This window comes from Heterodontus francisci, chromosome 35 (genome assembly GCF_036365525.1).
Source record: "Heterodontus francisci isolate sHetFra1 chromosome 35, sHetFra1.hap1, whole genome shotgun sequence".
Lineage (NCBI taxonomy): Eukaryota > Metazoa > Chordata > Chondrichthyes > Heterodontiformes > Heterodontidae > Heterodontus > Heterodontus francisci.
Window position 1 is genome coordinate 41,495,973 of NC_090405.1, and position 21,285 is coordinate 41,517,257.

A 21,285-nucleotide genomic window follows, 5' to 3' on the forward strand; every position below is an offset into this window, starting at 1 on the left:
GCATGTAAACCGCACCAGTTTTGGTGCTACTGAAAATGCCTACTTCAATTAGGGGAAAACAGCTGTGAGTGAACAATCCAGATCTACAATGATGATCGACAAAAGAGTGGCAAATGGTTTGGAAGTAACAGTGGAATATTTACCATTAAGCAACACAAACAGGACCTACAACACTCTGTAATCCTTTTGGTCTTTAAACATGTGAAGTATAGCTCAGTCACTTACGATTTAGTGCCCGTGGACTAGCAACCAGCTTGACATAGTTTGGTGCGCATGCACTAAGCTAGCCAGTACATTTGTTCATCCATATTTATTTGCACTGAGTAAATAAAACTTATCTGTTTAATTGCAGAAGATGGTGAAGAGGAGGAGACGGAAGCAAGAACAGGTATGCTGATGAGTAACAATAGTCATTGTGTGAGCAATGTATTATGTTGTATGATAGTGCGACTGCTCCATGGTGTCAACATTCCTGAGGCAACTCACCCAAGTGACCATTTTTTCATGTGTAACGATAGACAGTGGGTTCAATTTTGAATGTCCTCGTTTGAATTTAAAGGGATGATAATGGGGTCGGCATTAACACCAGCGTCGCAGGTGGCGCCTTCGTTGGGTGTCCAAAGCCACATGATTCAGGCGATTGGCGCCTTTTCAAGATGGAAGAGTTACCTGTGGTGTAAATAGGACCCCAATTGCTATTTTAGGTCAGAAGGTTCTGATCAGTTCCACAGGTAATGGAAGTGAAAAGGCCTAGCGATGGTAAGACTTGAATTATTTTCAGCCAATAAAGTACTTTTTTCTTTAAAGTGTAAATTATGGTTGTAATGTAGGAAATGCAGCAGCCAATTGGCACACAGCAAGCTCCACAAACAGCAGTGTGCTCATGACCAGATAATGACCAGTTTTCAGTGATGTTGGACGATGTCTAATATTGGAATTCCAAAAAATGAAAGAACACAAATATTCAGGGAAGTTGGGCTAGGCATAAATGGGGCACATCGACTGCTCAGAAAATGGAGAGAACTTGCATTTATTTGCCACCTGATCATGTCTTTGAGGTATGTGAAAGCATTTCACATCCACTGTATTCGAGTGAGGTTATATTCCCAAACTTATCCATTTAGCAATATCTATCATGCAATTTGTGAGCCTGTAGGTTAGAGATGATTTTTTTTTTCCAATATGGGGAAACTGTGGTTGGGAAATCTTGGTCCATTCCCTGTGTGATTTCCCAATATGAATAGCCACTGAGATCCCCAACAAATTGTCCCTTATGCCTCCAACAATTTGAAACTGATTACTTTAATGATGCTAATTATGTAAGAGGGGAAGTGTTTTTGCTTATTACTATGTTTAGCATCATAAATGTGACGGAGCGATTTCCTCCAGTTGCTGTAACATTGGCACTTTCCTAAACCTCGATTCCTTGTATTCTAGCTATGTTTCTAGTGCTGTTAGTGACCAGAGAAAATCAAAGCAAAAGGAAGCTAAAGACAAATGATGCAATGGTTGGAAAAGCAGCTGAGCCTTTTTTTTTAATTTGTTTGTGGGATGTGGGCATTGCTGTGTGGGCCTGCATTTATTGCCCATCCCTGATTTGCCCTTGAACTGAGTGACTTGCTAGGCCATTTCAGAGGGCATTTAAGAGTCAGCCACATTGCTGTGGGTCTGGAGTCACATGTAGGCCAGACCAGGTAAGGATGGCAGATTTCCTTCCCAAAAGGACATTTGTGAACCAGATGGGTTATTACAGCAATCGACAATGGTTTCATGGTCACCATTAGACTAGCTTTTAATTCCAGATTTTTATTAATTGAATTCAAATTTCACCATCTGCCATGGTGGGATTCGAACCCATGTCCCCAGAGCATTAGCTTGGGCCTCTGGAATACTCATGCAGTGACATTACCACTACGCCACTGCCTCCCCATGTAACTTGTTTAAAGCCATATATTAAAATATGCTATAAAACTGTCTTTGTGTAGACGGTACAGACAATTTAACAGAACACAGAAAACTTGGCATTTTATAATCTATTGATAGCATAATGGTAATGCTACTGCACTAGTAATCCAGAGGCTTGGACTAATGATGCAAAGAGATGAATTCAAATCTTACCATGGCAGCTGAAGAATTTTAATCCAGCTGATTAAATCTGGAATAAAAAGCTAATATTAGCAATGGTGACCATGGAACCAAAAGATTATCGCATAAATCTACCTGGTTCACTAAAGTCATTTTTTAAGGAAGGAAATCTGCTGCCCTTACCTGGTTTGGCCTATATGTGACTCCAGATCCACAACAATGTGGTTGACTCTGATCTACTCTGTGAAAAGACCTAGCAACCACTCAGTTGTATAAGGAAGGGAATAAATGCTGGCCTTACCAGCAATGCCCACATTCTCTGAATGAATTGAAAAAAAAATGTAAAAGACACATGCTTTTAGCTTAAAACAAAACCTGACAGTTTCTTGAATGCTGACTTAGAGTAAATTACTGGAAAATATCTTCGTCGATACTTGCCATAAAACTGTAGTCCCCAGCTGATCATTGCCTCATAAAGGCCCTCAGCATTTCTCATGAAATATTTATCTTGACTCTGCCAATTTTTGTAATGTAGGGTCTTAGTAACTGATATGCTTTCCTGTAAACTAAAAGGTGAGCCTCTTGTTAAAGGAAAACTGGCAGCTACAGCAGTCGTCTCCAACAGTCCTAGTGATCTAATGACTTGCAGTGGCTAATAAGTGACAATTCCATATGGGAGTAGACAAGCGATGCAAAATGTATCCCCATCCCTTCACCCTGTTAGATTTTTGATCTTCATTAAGCCAAAGGTTGACAGGATAGGAGAATGAAATATTTGTTCCACTTTGTTCCTGGCAACATGAGGCACTTAATGTAGGTTCCTTTTTGGGAAACTGTGCAGATAGATCATTTGCAGTGTTAACATTGATTTCAGGGATGTCACTAAAGCTACATGGTGTCCAAAACCACAGGTGGACATAGAGCTCATTAAAGTAAAAGTCAACTGGCTGAGTGCTTTAATCACTTTAAGCTTCCAACTCACAAACCTACAAACAGCATTACCAGATGCAGTTAGGTTAAAACCCATCCATTATTGTTTGAATGGTAAATAGATTGTCAGAGCTCAAAGGGAACTCCTGCCCAGAAAAGAACGAAGGACTACCATAGATTGCTGCTCATTGAGAAGTCAGTAGGATCATTCAACTTTAATAAGCAAGCAGCAACATATACATGCCTTTAATGTAAAAGAACGTCCCATGGTGTTGACTAAGGCATAATCAAGAAACTCTCATTGCTGTTTTCAAATCCCTCCATGGCTTTCCTGCTTCTGCCACGTCCTATCTCTGTAATCTTCTTCAGCTTTACATCCCTCCTTCACATCCAATTCTGGCATCTTGCACATCCCTGATCACCATTACTGTACCAATGGTGGCTGCGCTGTCATCTGCCTGGGCTCTAAGCTCTGAAATTCCCTTCATACAACTAGCCTACCTCTCTCTCTCCTCCTTCAAATTCTCCTTAAAACCTACCTCTTTGTCCAAGCCTTTGATCGCCTGTCCCAATACATCCTTATGTGGTTGCTGGGTCTTGGTGTTGCCTTCTGGTTGTTGATGTGGCCCAGTAATGCCATAACCTGGGTCAGTAACACCATAGATGTTTACAACGCCAAAGGAGACCACTCAGGCCATTGTGTCTATTTCTGGTGTTATGACCAAGGTTGGAGGAGTGCACTGTTCTAGTCCCACTTCTCCACAGGCCGCAACGCATATTTAAATTTTCCCACTTACTGATTTTTCCCAGAATAAAACACACTAACCAGGTTTCTTTAATGAACAACAAAATTAATAATTTATTGTAAAACAAGTTTTAACTAGTCATGAAGTATAGCATAAGCACACAGATTAAAATATTATAATCCCCTTTTTACCTTAGTCCCACACAAACACACACATACACACCGGTTAACCGGAAGAAAATAAAAGGGATTTTGGTTCAAAGCTCTGTTACAGACAAAAAACCCCACTTGGGCTGAATACTTGCTTATTCCTGAATGTTACAACCAGGTGAGAAAGAGATCTAGGGTTCCCTTTCAGCCTTCACCTGGTCTTACTGTAACAGGGTTTTTTTTTTAAACACACTGTTGGTGCTTGGTGAATTCTTGTTCACCATTTTCCAATTATATGGTAAAGAAATGAGCACAAACAGGCTTTCTTAGGTTTAAAGAAGAAAAGTGAAATTTATTAAACTTAAACTCTAATTTGGTTAACACCTACGGATACATGCCACGCCCACGCAAGCATGCATACACGATACATACATGCAGATAGGGACCGAAAAGAGCAGAAGAAAAAATAAACTGGAAAAGTTTGAGGCAATCTCTGAGGAGGGTTTTTTGTAACTGTGCTTCAAGCTCGCTGTAGAGTCCTTGATTCAAGATATGGTCTTGCTTTGCGGTGGGGCCCAGTATTCTTCTTAAAGATTCTTCACTGTACGAGACTTTTCTTTCTCTTGGGGTTCGCGTGTCATGAGTGGGTTTTGGAGTTCCGTGAGAAAGAGATGGGAGCAGACAGGAGAGGCTCTTTTCAATCCAGGAGCCAAGAGCTTTCTGCCACTGTCCCTACAATTTAAAACTCCCCAAGTTGGCCAGCAGGGTGGTCGTCTGAGCGACAAGTTTGACCGGGTCTGTTCTGTGTAATGTATGGGAGCAGGGGATAGCTCCTTTGTTCCAACACTGTCCGTTAATACGCAAACATGTCTTTCCGGCCAGGGCCTGGCAATTCCTTGTAACAGGCCTTCTCTTCTTCTCAGCAACAATTTGAAATTTAATGTTCACATGGTGAAATTAATGTGCCTCATTCTTGGCTGGTGGGGGCCGCCGTGACATGAAGAAAACAGCAGATGAGATACATTGTGTTCCAAAACTGGCATACAACTTTAACTTCTGAGTACATGTAGACGGGCCACTGAGATCTTTTAGAACAGTTCTTTTCTGGTGGTGTTGAGAACCAGTCTAGCAGGATTTGACACAGTGGACTTCTCAGGGTCTTTTGGAGAGGTGCTGGAAAGCGAGCTGGGTTGTGGTCTTCTCTCCTTCCTTGATACTTCTTCAGCAGCAGGCTAACTTTGTCTCATTGTGGAAGGTAAAACACACTGACACTTCAACCAAAAGCCTGCGAGTTTTCTCTCTCAGTTGCACGCCGCTGCTCCCTGGCTTGCCCAATCAAGGGGCGCGACTGACTTCTCTGCCCACATTCTCCCCTGTTACCAGGGTTTCTGTTCTATTTTTAACTTGAGTCATGTGACAATCAATAAACATTGTTGCCAAACTTAGTTCATTCAGTGCCCTCTTGAAAAAGAACTGGTCCAACATTTATTCAGTTTGACTATGAATTCCTCAAAAAAATATTTTCACAAAAAAACAACAGAATCACTTCCATAACGCTAGCTGTTTGCTGGAGCCATCCAGATACTTGCTAGAGCAACTACAGTTGCCACATTTATGATGGTTGCCTGTGTGCTGTGGAATATATTTGTAGTGATTTCAGTGGAATGGCTAGATAATCCAGATGTGATTTCCCTGCTAAGACAGATCTCTGTCATCTGTTCCCACTCTTACCATTCCCTTGCTGTTAGGCACATTCTCAACATGGTCAAGAATCTGTGGGAGGCAGACAATTAGGGAGCAATGAGCTGTTGAAGCCTTGCATTCTTTGCTGGCCCAACATGGTGAATCCAGACAAGACCAACTGCTTCAGATTGGAGCCTAAGGTGAGAGCCCCAGTTATGGCACTCATTGGTGAGACCGCACCTGGGCTATTGTGTGCAGTTTTGGCCTCCATATTTAAAGAAGGATATACTTGCACTGGAGGCTGTACAGCAAAGGCTCACTAGATTGGTCCCTGTGATGAGAGAGTCTTCCGATGATGAGGGTCCGTACTGGAGTTTAGAATGCGAGGTAATCTCATTGAAACATACAAGATTCTGAAGGAGCTTGACAGAGTAGACATAGAGGTCATTCCCTCTGGCTGGGGAATCTAGAACAGAGGGGCACAGTCTCAGGATAAGGGGCCGATCATTTAGGATTGAGATAAGTAGGAATTCCTTCACTGAGTTGTAAATCTTTGGAATTCTCTACCCCAGAGGATTATGGATGCTTCGTCGTTGAGTATATTTACGGCTGGTAAAGACAGATTTTTGGGGTCTCGGGGATTCGAGGGATGTGGGGAGTGGGCAGGAAAGAAGAGTTGAAGCTGAACATCAGCCGTGATCGTATTGAATGGTGGAGCAGGCCCGATGGGCTGTACGGTCTTCTCCTGCTTCTAGTTCTTATGGTGGAAGCTACTGGTTTGCTAGGACCTTGGCTCAGGGGATTCCACTGTAGAAGGTCCTGCACAGTGGTTTTCTGCAGCTTGGTCAGGCAGCACCGCGGTTTGTAGAATTGTCCATAGATGCTCTTGAATGACGAGCTGCTTGCTGCATACTCCGCTTGCTTGAAATGCTGATGCTGAGCTATCGAATTGTGTTCGTCTGCAAGACGTGAGGTCTAAATCTCTGGGCTCAGCAGTTGACAGAGCCCCTGAACTGACACTTTAGCCAGCAGTTTGCAACACTTCCAATTGCACCTGCACTTCCTCCTCCTCCTCCTCACTTTTTATTTATTTACGGGATGTGGGCGTCGCTGGCTCGGCCAGCATTTACTGCCCATCCCTAATTGCCCTTGAGAAGATTGTGGTGAGCTGCCTTCTTGAACCGAGGCACTTCTTGTGGGGCAAATACACCCACAGTGCTGTTAGGTACACAGCAAGCTTCCACAAACAGCAATGAGATAATGACCAAATCAACTATTATTCAGTGATGTTGCTTGAGGGGTAAATATTGGTCAGGATGCTGAGGAAAACGTCAAATAGTGCCACCTATGAAGGCAGATGATGCCTTGGAAAGACGGCACCCCCCCACCCGCCCCCCAACAGCATAGCACTCCTTCAGTGCTGCACTGAAGTGTCACTAGAGATTATGCGCTCAGGTCTCTCAGTGGGATTTGAACCTGCAACCTTAAAGGCGAGAGTGCTACTCTCCAAGCCACGGCTGACAGTGATGAGGAGAAAAAGAACAAAAGGACCATATTAGCTGTGAGCCTGGAGAGACCACTAACTTCTTCATCTCCCGCTGCATCTATTATGTCCAGATTCTCTCCTTATAAGGAGTAAAGGATTACAGTTGCATGTATTGAAGCTGCTTGGGTGTGGCCTTCTCTTTATGCTGTCCCCTGAGGTGACGTTGGAGGCGGGGAGAGCATCTCATCGGACGGGGGTGGACCCTGCCACCTTCCCGCCTCCACCCAAATTAAGTCCGGGGGCGGGAAGGCCTGTGAACCACTTTCCAGCCCTGCCGCCAGTTGAGGCCCTTAAGTGGGCAAATAATGCCCTATTATGGAGCTCATCCCGCTGCCGCAGGAATTGGCCCACCAACGGCAGACCTGTCGCTCACAGGGAGCACGCCAAGCAAACCCTTTGCCTGGGTGCTTGATTCCAGGTAAGGTCTGCTGCTGTCCACTTAACTGCCTAATTGGTGCTTAATGCAGCGGGCCTTCTCCAGAGGTGGTGAGGCGGGGCTCTCGCTGGCTCTTCAGCCAGTGGCGAGACCCTCATCGTCTACATAAAATCCTTCCCCCCACCACCCCTTGGCATCTGATGCTTGTCACATTTCCTGCGCCTTGGACTAAATGTGATGGCGTCAGTATGACATGTGCTCGTAAAACACCCATGCCTGTGCATACAAAAAGTAGATAAACACTTGCTAGAGTGCTGTTCAGTCTCTGGTACTGTACTAAGCTTACAGTGCATTACTATTGAGATGTCTTGTTAAACAACATTGTTAAATTAGAAAAAGTGTGAGCACACTTTGGCAACCTTGCAAATCCCCCAGATTTCTTCTTTAAACTATCATTTATGAGGGAGCAGGTGAAACAGCGTTAACCCATTCAGTTATCCCTCCACGGTGCTTTTGCTACTCTTGACCGGAAGGTGCTCCTTCCTTCTAGGTAGCACCTCCTGAAATAGCGCCCCCATAGTAACATATTGGAATGTGCCTTTCTGCCTTTGCGTTTTGCCTCTGCTGTTTTAGAAGTATTTCCTCGTGAAGCCTGACCTGCTACAGCTCTTTAAGAGCTGCTGGTGCCAATCTATCTGCCGCTAATCCCCGACATGTTGCCAGTAAATTAGGCACTGTGTGCAACTTATCAGCATGTGATGAGGTCTTCTCATCCCACTGCAGGTGTGTGCAGCGCCAAGGGAGCAGTAGTCCTGTTAAGTGTCTTGAGACGTTTTGTGCTACATTAAAGGCGCTACATAAATACAAGTTGTTTTTGTGCACCTCGAACCAATCGGAAACAAATGAATCATTGAAACAATCAAAGAGCTGAAACAATGAACCAATCAATGAGAAAGTTAAACATGGGTCTACGCTGAATCAGCCACATGAACAAGAAAAACAAATCTTTATACGGGTCCACTTTTATTTAGTTGGTTAACAACGAAAGAAACAAACAAAGGAAGACTTGCACTTATACAGCACATTCCACGACCACTGGAGTGCTTTACAGTGCTTTACAGTCAATGAAGTACAGTCATACAATCATTTACGGCACAGAAGGAGGCCATTCAGCCCATCGAGTCCATGCCAGTTCTCCGCTGAGCAAAGCAATCCAGTCATTCCCACTACCCCTCCTCCCCGCCCCCCCACTCGCTGTCCGTAACCCTGCAAGTTTATTTCCTTCAAGAGTACATCCAGTTTCCTTTTGAAGTCATTGATTGGCTCTGCTTCCACCACCGTCATGGCCAGCGAGTTCCAGGTCATGAGCACTCACTGCATCAAAAAGTTCTTCCTCACATTCCACTTGCATCTCTTGCCCAAAGCCTTCAATCTAGTCCTTTTTAAAAAAAATTCGTTCATGGGATGTGGGCGTTGCTGCCTAGGCCAGCATTTATTGTCCATCCCTAGTTGCCCTTGACCTGAGTGGCCATCTCAGAGGGCATTTAAGAGTCAACCACATTGCTGTGGATCTGGAGTCACATTTTTTTTTTACTCTTTCATGGGATGTTGGCGTCGCAGGCCAGGCCAACATTTATTGCCCATCCCTAATTGCCCTTGAACTGAGTGGCTTGCTAGGCCATTTTGGGACATGTAAGAGTCAACCACATTGCTGTGGGTCTGGAGTCACATGTAGGCCAGAACAGGTAAGGACAGCAGATTTCCTTGCCTAAAGGACATTAGTGAACCAGATGGGTTTTTACAACAATCGACAATGGTTTCATGGCCATTAGACTAGTTTTAAATTCCAGATTTTATTAATTGAATTCAAATTCCACCTTCTGCTGTGGTGGGATTTGAACCCATGTCCCCAGAGCAATACCTGGGTCTCTGGGTTACTAGTCCAGTGACAATACCAGTACGCCAGACCAGGTAAGGATGGCAGATTTCCTGTTTCTTTCCCTAAAGGACATTAGTGAACCTTGTACCATCAGTTCATGGGAACCATGTTTCCTTGTCTAACTTGCCTGTCATAATCTTGTATACCTCTATTAACTCTCTCCTCCATCTCCTTTGCTCCAAGGAGAACAACCCCAGCTTTTCCAACCTAACCTTCTAACTAAAATCCCTCATCCCTGGAACCATTCTGGTAAAACTCCTCTGTACCCTCTCAAGGGCCCTCACATCCTTCCTAAAGTGCTTTTGAAATGTAGGCAACACAGCAGCCCATTTGCACAGAGCAAGCTCCCACAAATCACAATGTGATAATGACCAGATAATTTTTTTGGGGGGGGATATTGATTGAGGGATTAAATATTGGCCGGGACGCTGGGGATAGTTCCCCTGCTCTTCGAAATAGTGCCTTGGGATCTTTTACATCCACCCAAGCAGGCAGATGGGACCCTTGGTTTAATGTCTAATCCAAAAGATGGCACCTCTGACAGAGCAACACTCCCTCAGTACTACATTGGAGTGTCAGTGTTGATTTTTGTGCTCTAGCCCTGGAGCAGGACTTGAAAACGAAACCTTGTGACTCAGAGTCGAGAGTGCTATCACAGCTGACACTTTGTTGGTGAAGAAAGTCAAACATTTACTTGTTTGTACAGCAGCATCCCTTGAGGCCATCGATATATTCACAAGAGTGCACAACTGTCCTTTTAGTCAATTGGATCTTAGCGTGCCAATGAGATGTGACTGAATAATCCATTTTTAACCAGCAACAAATACTTGCCCTGTGTGCAAAATTGGATCTTTTGAAGGAATTATGACAACATCTTGTGCGGACGAAACAGAGAGCCCCAAGGCTAATTGGGTAAGTCCGTTAGCTAGCATGAGTGGCAAATAACATTTTCACTGCCACTTTATCAACAGTGAGCTTGAACTTGCTTATTTATTCGCTTTTATTTGTCATTAAGTCATCTGAGCAAATCTGACATACCTTTCAAAGGCTTCAGAACAGAATTGAAATTCAGTTAATGGAAGTCTTTGAACTCTGTAATATGTGTACGAGTAAGTATAATTAATTGATATACGCTTTTAAAATCTTAATGTTTATATAATCCTCCCTATTCTCACTAACAATAGTCTATCAGTGGGGAGAGGAGGTGCAAATTAAACTGTGGACAAATGACACGTCGGCCCTAATGTTGACTGGTTTGGACAGAAGTCAAACAGCCTGGCCACCTATATTATTATCACCAGTGATTCAGTGGTATCCCTTCATCTTCCTCTTGTAATTTACAGGCTTTTAAAACCCAAGCATGGTGTCACATAACCATGACTTCTTGGTTTATCTTCTGCACCCACTTTTCTCAACCCTGGTGTTTTCCTGCATGATGGGACTTTGTCTAGTTGTATTGATAACACTAGGGATTGATTAAATGGGGAGTTAGTTTATATCCTGCAACTCTAATTTTAGACAATTGGAACCAGGAGGGGAGATGGGAACAATTTTTTTTCTCCTCTTGGTTCTATTTGATGAGAAAATGAAGCCCCCAAATGCCCGCTCAGGTGAAAGTAGAAGAAACTATAACACTATTTCAAAGGAGACCAGGGGGACATCTACTCTGTGTCCTGGCTAATACTTATCCATCAACAATCTCAGTAAAACGCAAGATCTGATCATTATCACATTGCTGTTTGTGGACTTTTTGCTGTGTGCAAATTGGCTCCCATGTTCCTACATTACAACAGTGATGACAAATACTTCATTGGCTGTAAGGTGCTTTGGAAAGTCCTGTGGTCATGAAAGGACCTATATAAATGCAAGTTCTTTCTCCTCTCTTTTCCTTTCATAGAATCCTAGAATGGAGTTCCAGCATAAAAGGAGGCCATTCAGCCTGTCATGTCCGTGCTGGCTGCCTGCAAGAACAATTCAGCTAGTCCCACTCCCCCGCCCTTTCCCTGTACAAATTATTTTCTCTTCAGGTGCTTATCCAATTCTCTTTTGAAGGCCTCGATTGAACCTGCCTCCACCACACTCTCAGGCAGCACATTCCAGATCCTAACCACACGCTGCTTAAAAAAGCTTTTCCTCATGTCACCTTTGGTTCTTTTGCCATTCACCTTAATTCATTTCAACAAACAAAGCCAGTGCCCACCACATACATAGTGACATTTTACACCCATGACATTAATTAACCCTCAGTTCAAATTATTAGAAGCTGACTCTGGTAATCCAGCAGATAGTGAAGGAATTGCAGCTTTCTTGTGATTCCAAAACCTAGTATGACATCCATTTTGATTGAGCCCTTAACAACATATGTAACTATAACAGTACAATCTTGTGTATTCTTAGCAGCCCTTTTCTCAACACTGCCTTTTGTAGTGTTTCTATGTTCTTGAGATGTGCAATTGCCTGGGGAGGAGAGGGATAGATTTGTTGCGAAATCTGAATGTCAGCGTGCATCAATTAAATGAGATGAGCATTGTGACCTTAAGTACACGTTTTCCGGAGATTTTATTTATGAAATAAAATCTATTAGTTGGTATCCGGCAAACAGAGGTTCCACTTTATCAGGAAACTGCTTGGAATCTGAAGCAATCTGTTTGAATGATCAAAGGTATTGATGGCATAGAGAGGAATTATTTCCACTGGTGTGGGGAGTCCAGAACAAGGGGACGTAAGCTTAAAATTTGAGCGAGGCCTTTCAGGGGTGATGGCAGGAAGCAATTTTCCCCACACAAAGGCAGTGGAAATCTAAAACACACTCCCCCAGATAGCAGCTGCGTCTGGAGGTCAATTGAAAAATTGAGATTGTTTGGCAAGGGTGTTTACAGTTATGGGATACAGATGGTGTTGAGATACAGATCAGCCATGACCTAATTGAATGGCGGAAGAAGCTCGAGGGGCTGAGTGGCCTCCTCCTGTTCCTATGTTGCTTGGCCTTTTGAGATTGTGTGGATCGCATTGCATCCGGTTAAGTCAGCGGGTGTAAAACTGGGGAGGAGAGATCCATTCTCAACTCAGCTGGTGCTCACCTGTTGGACACTGGTAGGCCAAATTGTGTTATGAAATATGAATATGAGGTGTACTTCAAGTACAATTGATGGCTGTTTAATGATCCCCCTCACTATGATGTGAAGAAGCCAGATGGTAAAATAAAGCAAGGCAGATGGGAGTTCTAATGACACACTCTGATTATATAAATACAATGATAGTACTGCAGCGTGAAGGTTTATGTTGCATGGGTGCCCCCACGTGTTGGCTCTTTGCCAATTAGCGACGCAGTGAGTGGAAACTGAGATAACTGCTCCGTTTTCTTCGCCCCGCCAGTGGCAGAAATGGTCAGTTTTGAACTTAGACGACCCCTCTGTTCATCTATGGGAGCACGGCTTCAGTGAAAAGCAAAGATTTTCATCAGAATTCAGCTTCTTTTCAGTTTTATTGGCCAGAGTCAAATTTTTTTTCTATATGCTCCAGATGGACTCTTAACCCAATGGTTTGACTGACAGGTGATGTTTCTCTGTAGTGCAAAGTAGACATTGGCTTAAGAAACTTCCGTTATTTTACTGGGACCCATATCATGATCTCCGCTCAAATGATCTCCCCTATCCTCCTCTCCTGAGCAAACTGAGTTCCACGTTGATGTACAGTTTGCTAAGCATGATTCTTCTGTAGAACTTCTCCAAATAACTTGTGAGTGAGCCATGACAGCCTATTTCAATCCTATATCTTCCAGCATCTACACTCCAAGCAGGGGTCATTAGATCAAGCGCTGATTACTTTTCCCTCTTTCCCTAAACCATGTCATCTACAGAGAACACCAACTACTTTTATTTTTATTCATTCACGGGGTGTGGGCGTCACTGGCTAGGCCAGCATTTATTGCCCATCCCTAATTGCCCTGGAGAATGTACTCCTATTTATATCGTGCCTTTAATATAAAGACTATCAGGAAGGCATATGGGTACAGAGGATGAGGCTGGAAAGAAGAAATTAGGGGGAATGATCAGAAACTGAGTCAAAGTGATGGGTTTTAAAGGAGAAGAGGTTTAAGGCAGTGGATATCAGAAAATCGGGCAGGTCAGAGTTCATGGCGGTAAAGGAGCCCGCCTGGCTTTCCTTCCATTTAAATAGTTTTGCCAGCTTTGCGGAATGAATAATCTACCCCAGCTTTAGCCCCAAGCTGCTGTGATCCATCCTTATTGCCTATCTAGATCTGTTATCATGTTGACAAACATGACAAGCCCCTCTCCATTTTCTGGCATGTAGTCAGGTGGAAAGTAAAATCAATGGGATGAAATTACAGAATTAAGACGCATCCTTCCAGGCATTCAGGTGCTTCTCTGCTGGATTCCTATTGACTTCCTGCCATATGTCGATAAATGTCCAGCACCTACTGTTTTCTGGAGTAATTTGCTTTATTTCATCTTTGGCAGCTGGTGATTATTTAAAAAAAAAACTTTCCAGAGCAAACTCTACGTGAATGCAATGATTATCAAATGAAGGTCTCGAGTTCAAAATGCACAAAGTTTTTGCTAATTACCAACATGCTTTGCGGTGAACAAGAGTGACCATTTTCTCATGTTGTGAGACACTATTTTACACGGCTGCAGTTAACTCCAAACATGCTGCGCTCTCACTTTCAGCTATACTTGCGAATAAACTGCCCGACTTGCATTGTTTTGGTGGCAGCTGCCGCCAGAATGATTAAAGGGTCAAATTAAGAAGGATGGTTTACAAAGGGGAGGAAGTGATGCTTCAGTTGTACAGAGCCTTGGCCAGGCCCCGTCTGCAGTGTTGCGTTCAGTTTTGGGCACTGCACCTCTGGGAGGATAGATTGGCTTTGTAGGGGGAAACGGCCCAGACTGACCGGAATACAAAATCATAGAGGGTTCAATTATGAGAAAAGGTTGCATAAAATTGCTGTGCATTCTCGTGAGTACAGAAGATTGAATGATGATCTAATCGAAGTGTTTAAAATGATTCGTTAAGGGAGATAGAGGGAAATTATTTGCTCTGGTGTGGGATTCCAGAACAAGGGGGCATAATCTTAAAATTAGAGCTAGACCATTCAGGGATGAAACCAGGAATCACTTTTTTCCACACAAAGGATAGTAGAAATCTGGAACTCTCTTCCCTCGTCTATGGATGCTCGGGGGCACGGGGTGGGAAGATGTGGGTGTGTCACTGAAAGCTTTCAAGACAAATCAGTAGATTTTTGTTGGGTATGGTTATTAAGGAGTATGGAGCAAAGGCAAGAAAATGGAGTTGAGGTCCAGATCAGTCATGATCTAATTGAATAGTAGAACAAGCTGCAGGTGTTAAATGACATGCGCCTGTTCCTAATACTGACTTTTACCCGGGCACTGTGAGCTGATGGCAGGTGCCCTGCCTCTGGTATCTAGTGCCTGCTGAAGATCAGGTCGCATTGTAAACCTGCAGAGAAGGGCTGGGAGATTGATACAGAATTGCTGCCCTGAACCCAGCACGGCCATCTAAAGTGTCTTCACTCTGCAATTGATGGGAAAGGCTGAGATTTAGCTATGCTATGTAATCCAGTCTCAGCGATCAAGAACACATGAAATAGGAGCAGAAGTAGACCATACGACCCCATCGAGCCTGCTCCATCATTCAATATGATCGTGGCTGATCTTGGGCTTCAACTCCACTTTCCCGCCCGTTCCCCATACCCCTTGATTCTCTGCGAGACCAAAAATCTGTCCACCCAGCCTTAAATGTATTCATCGATGGAGCAGCCACAACCCTCTGGGGTAGAGAATTCCAAAGATTCACAACCCTTTGAGTGTAGTAATTTTTCCGCATCTCAGTCCTGAATGATTGGCCCTTTATCCTGAGACTGTCCCCGTGTTCTAGATTCCCTGACCAGTGGGAACAATCTCTCAGCTTCTATCCTACAGCCCTTTCAGAATCTTGTATGTCTCAATTAGATCACCTCTCATTCTTCTAAACTCCAGAGAATATAGGCCCAGTTTACTCAGTCTCTCATCATAGATAACCCCCTCATCCCAGGGATCAATTTAGTAAATCTTCGCTGCACTGCCTCCAGTGCAAGTATATCCTTTCTTAAATGTGGAGACCAAAACTGCACACAGTATTCCAGGTGCAGTCTCACCAAAGCCCTGTACAATTTTAGTAAGACTTCTTTATTCCTGTACTCCAATCCCCTTGCAATAAAGGCCAACATGCTATTTGCCTTCCTAATAGCCTACTGCACCTGTATGTTAACTTTGTGCGTTCCTTGTACAAGGACCCTCAAGTCTCTCTCAACATCAACACTTAGCAGTTTCAAATCTTTTTTTTAAAAAAAAAATTCTCCTTTGCTATTTTTGCGACCAAAGTGAACAACTTGACACTTCCCTACATTACACTCCATTTGTCAGCTTGTTGCCCACTCATTTAAACCTGTCTATATCTCTTTGCAGCCTTTCTACATCCTCCCTGCAGCTTACCTTTCCACCGAGCTTTGTATTATCAGCAAACTTAGATACATAACTCTCTGTCTCTTCATCTAAGTCAGTAATATAGAGTGTAAATAGCTGAGGCCCCATCACTGATCCTTGCAGCACTCCACTATTCACTGCCTGACAACTTGAAAATGCCCATTTATACCTACTCTCTGCTTCCTGTCTGTTAACCAATCCTCTATCCATGCTAATATATTACCCCCAACACCAAGAGTCCTTATCTTCCCTATGAATCTTTTATGTGGAACCTTATCAAATGCTTTTTGAAAATCCAGGTATACTACATCTTCTGGTTCCCCTTTATTTGTCAAACAGGATCTCCCTTTAGTAAAACCATGCTCACTTGTTCTAATCATGTTATGCTTTTCCAAGTGTAATGTTAAGACTTCTTTAATAATCGTTTCCAGCATCTTCCCAAAGTCTGATGTTAGGCTAACTGGCCTGTAGATCCCTGTTTTCTCTCTACCTCCTTTCTTGAAAAGCAATGTAACATTTGCCAATTTCCGATCTGACGGGACCATTCCTGAATCTAAGGAATTCTGGAAAATCATAGCGAGCGCATCCACTATCTCGGCAGCTATCTCTTTTAGAATCCTAGGATATAGGCCATCTGGTCCCGGGGACTTGCCAGATTTTAGTCCCTCAAGTTTCTCCAATATTAATTTTCTTATTACTAGCATAAATATTAATGTAAATAATGGCAGAAATTGTTTTCATGTACTTTTTTTTTGGTTCAATGTCAGTTGATATGTGCTTCAGTATGTACTTCATAGATCATAGCCCACATTCTCCCCATTCACAAGTCCCAGGCCCAGACTCTTACATTTTTTCAGAACCACTGCTTTCGGCGATGCTGGTTTGTCAACTTTTCTTAGTGTTGAGACTTCCTCTCCTCCTCCGCTCCCTCACAGCCTTCACTGCTATTCCTCAGTCCTATCCAACTGAACTACCGCTGTCCCTTTCACTCCTCCAATCTGGTCCCTCCACTTACCCAATCGTGCACATTGTATTGGCTTCTAGACTTGCCCTTTCTATTTGGGGCTGTGGTTCCAGATCGTTCCCAAACGCAGCAGGTAGACTACCTACTCATAATAGATGTACCTCAGCCACCAGCTTCCTCCCAACATGGGCTTCAATCCTTATATCCTCCAAATTTCTATTGCCCACTCATTTTTTCCACCCACAGCCCAAACATTTACTCCCAGCTTTTCTCCTACCTGTGCTTGTTTCAGTAGCGCCTGGTAACCTCTCCATTTCAGGTCCAGGCCAAGGGCTCACTTACCACAAGTACCAACCTCTGACATGTTGGCTGCCTCCTACGTTTTCCTGCATGTAAAAGATCAAAGATGCAAATTGAATTAGTCTGCAAAAGATCACGCAGTGGACATGCACAGAGCATGTGAGAGATTGGGTGAAGCTGGGGGGTTTTCTCCCTAGAGAAGATTGAGAAGAGATATGATAGACATGCTCAAAATCATGGGGGGTTTAGACAGAGTAGATAGAGAAATTGTTCCCATTGGTGGAAGAGTCGAGAACCAGAGGAAGCAGATTTGAAGCGATTGGCAAAAGAATCAAAGGCGGCCTGAGGAAAGACTTTTTTACGCGGTGAGTGGTTACGATCTGGAATGCACTGACTGAAAGGGTGGTGGAGACAGATTCAATCATGGCTTTTAAAAGGGAATTGGATAAGCACTTGAAGGACAAGAATTTTCAGGGCTACAGGCAAGGGCAGTGGAGTGAGACTAGCAGAGAGCCAACACAGGCTCAATAGGCCAAATGGCCTCTTCCTGTGCTGTAACCACTCTATGATTCAATACTAAAAAGAGAGGAGACAGCATTAAGGCAAAACTGATTGAAAGAGGGAGACAAAAAGAGTCCGAGATAAACATAGTCAACATCAAAAAGTGTGCAAGAGGCATACAGACAGTAAAACTGCAGCGAGAGCAACAGAAATGATTACAGGGTGGGACAAAAGTAGAGGCACAGTTAAAGTATAAGAGGCAATTAAAGAGAAATGGTGCATGAGAAACTCATAACCTTAAAATATGAACTGAGTAATACATTCAATGGAGTGAAGCTTAGCGAAATAATGTGATTGTGTTCTTTGATGAGAAGAATTCTTGAATAAACATGCCTATTTTTGGCTTTTACAGTGATGAAGCCATTGGAAAATACTGACAATAAAGAAGGTAAGTGACTCTCTTCAAACTTACAGCTTAATAGTTTTTCTGCAACATGAAACCAACTAGAATGCAACATAGAGCCTGCTGGAGTAAGACATTGAGCTTTGCCTTTATTGATGGCTTGGGTTTATACCACAGAATCTCAGGGCAACCTACCAGATCAGTTCCCTGATCCTGTCCGTCATGCTTGAAGGGAGAACTGGATAGAGACATGGCTGCAGCGCCACGCAAATGTTCACAGCCACATTCCTTGTGGGTGCCTCTGTCATCTGGGAGCCTGCTATCAGTGACTTTACCCGAGAAAGTTTAAATCCATGTTCATTTGAAATTACCTCGGGTCGGGGGTACTAATGGGTCGTGATGTTCAGATTGAGGATTTTCCCCTCGCAGATGGCACTGAAACCAGCTCTCTCCAAACCTCTAGGCCTATAGGACAGAGCAGTGGCTGAGAAATATCAGTGCAAATAGACTTGTGTTGTCTTCTGACTGATGGGTTAAACAAAATGATCGATCTGGTTGTCTGCGGCCATTGCACAGTAAAAGCCAGCATTCCTGGCTTGGCCATCATTTACTAATGATAAAACGTAGCCTTTCTGGGATATATTATTGCAGAGTGAGAGACCTTGAGCAGATTGAAGATATTGGCTATTCCTCATGCTTTAATCTGCTCACTGTCCCTATTGAATGTCTATTACTACAGTAAATTCAGTGTTCTTCCATTGTGAGCCTGCAAAATAAGATCTTGCCACCATCACTTTTTTTTTACTGACAAGATGAAACCAACTTAACTTCTGTACTTGGAATCAATCAGTTCAGGGGTTTCCAAGCTTTGGTCACTTAGATGCTCACCATGAATTCTCAGGGGCAACATATAGAGTTCATGATTGAAGTAAACTGCCACTTCATATGTACATTCTCTCAAAATTGTTTGTAGGTGTCCTTAAGATTATGCAAGTGTTTGACAGGGCAGACATAGATAAAATGTTTCCATTTATGACGGAAACCAAAACTAGCAACCATAAATATGGGAGTCACTAATAAATTCACTCAGGAATGCAAGCGAAATCTGTTTACCCAGAGAGTGGTGAGAATGCGGAACTCGCTACCACAAGGAGCAGTTGAGGAGAATAGCACAGATGCATTTAAGGGGAAGCTAGTCAAACACACGAGGGAGAAAAGAATAGAAGAATATGTTGACAGGATTAGATGAAGTAGGATGGGTGGAGGCTTGTATGTGGAGCATAAACACTGGCATCGACCACTTGGGCTGAATGGCCTGTTTCTGCGCAGTATGTTCTGTGCAAGTTAGTAGATTGTGAGTGTGATCCCCTCATTGATTTTGTCCCTCATCAGCCCAGGCGTGCACAAGCCAAATGCAGTGGTCCTGTTGGCACTCTGTTTGGAATTGACAGATCAGCATAAACCTGGCATCGAACTAGGCAGCTTCCTGTTTTAATTTGAGCTTGGACAGTGTGCCTACCATTGGAAGCCTCAAGAGAATTCACAAAGATTAATCAGTTGCCCATTTTCAGAAAATTCCATGACTACCTTGACATGTAGAGAATTGAAGGGCAACGGGTCAGGGTCCTAGACCTTCGTCACCTGTATAGTTCGATTTTAATTCAAAGTTAATTCAAATGATCTGATCATTCAACACTATTTTGGCATTAAATTCCCACTTTGCTCTGTTATTTACATTAAATTATCCATTGATATGGATTAAATAATTTTTTTTTTAATGACCGAAGAACAACTTTGAATTACCAGGAGTTGTCCGAGTCCCACTTCCACAGGTCGCTTACCTGAATTTCCAGTGGTCCTGCAATTAATAGTTGTTATTTTAGTCCATTTTACCAACAAGATTGTAACTTTATCAATATTTGATGATCTTAACATCTGGAAATTAATGAGCAGGGATTTCTTGTGAACTACAAGTTGCGTAGACAAAGCAATAACCTGCATTTATATAGTGCCTTTACAGGACTAAAACATCCCAAGTCACTTCACAGGAGCTTTATTAAAGAAAATTTGACACCGGGTAACATCAGGAGATATTAGGGGACTGTTGGCCAAAAGGTTGGTCAAAGAGGTAAGAGAATATTAAGGAGGAGAGAGAGCTGAAGAGATGGAATGGTTTGGGAAGGGAATTCCAGAGCTTAGGACCTAAGCAGCTCAAGGCACAGCCATCAGGGCCGGGTAACGGAAAATGGCGACGTGCAGGAGGCCAGAATTGGAGCAGCACAGAGATTCCTAAGAATTGCAAGGCTGGAAGAGGTTACAGAGATCGGGACTGTTGAGGCAATGGAAGGGTTTAAAAACAGGCATGAGGACTTTAAAATTGAGGCATTGCCAGACTGGGAGCCAGTATAGGTCAGTGAGTACAGGATGATGGGTGAATGGGACTTGATGCGAGTTGGGATATGACCAGCACAGTTTTGGATGAGCTCAGTTTTATGGAGGGTAAAAAATACGAGGCTGGCCAGGAGAGTTTTGGAATAGTCGAGTCTTGGGGTACAGCAGCAGATGAGCTGAGGTAGGGTCGGAAACAGCAATATTACAGAGGTGGAAGTAGGCTGTTTTGGTGATGGAGCCGATATGCAGTCAGACACTCATCTCGGGATCAAGTACGACGCCAAGGTTGCGAACAGTCTGGCTGGACCTCAGATAGTGGTTGGGAAGAAAGATGGAGTCGATGGATAGGGAACGGAATATGTGCGGGGGACCAACGACAATCACTTTAGTTGGAGGAAATTTCTGTGCATCTGGAGATTGGACAAGCAGCATGATAAATCAGAGATGTTGAGAGAGGTGATGAGGTAGAGCTGGGTGTCATCTCTGTACATGTGGAACCTAAACTGTTTTCGCATGATGTCAACGAGTCACACAGAAGCCTGTGGGTTGTTAATAGACCTGCCTTGATGAATAAAGTACATTGCTAATTGTTCAATTGAGTAACAGCTCTGGAGGTAGGAGGAAATAATTTGGACAAATATCAGCAAAATTGCGTTTCGTTTAAAAAAAAATACTTTTTTCAGTCGGTTATTTGGGCCCTTATTGAGTTTATTGATGTTTTGTATAAATGATAGGTAATTTTGAGTTGAAAGTCTGTATTTCAGTT

The 21,285-nt window shown here is 43.3% G+C and overlaps 1 protein-coding gene across 4 annotated transcripts in view; it reads left to right on the top strand.

Moving 5' to 3' along the window:
* The window catches only part of cd276 (CD276 molecule), a 344,803-nt gene that overhangs the window by 275,638 nt on the left and 47,880 nt on the right, over window positions 1-21,285 (top strand). For 2 of the 4 annotated variants that reach the window (XM_068015428.1, XM_068015429.1), the window contains exons 6-7: window positions 353-388; window positions 18,138-18,173. The exons of 1 other annotated variant lie outside the window; for it this stretch is intronic. In XM_068015428.1, the coding sequence (XP_067871529.1) occupies window positions 353-388; window positions 18,138-18,173 (72 nt within the window). The remainder of the gene's footprint in view (window positions 1-352; window positions 389-18,137; window positions 18,174-21,285) is intronic. One more of the 4 variants, XM_068015430.1, reaches the window with a different exon arrangement.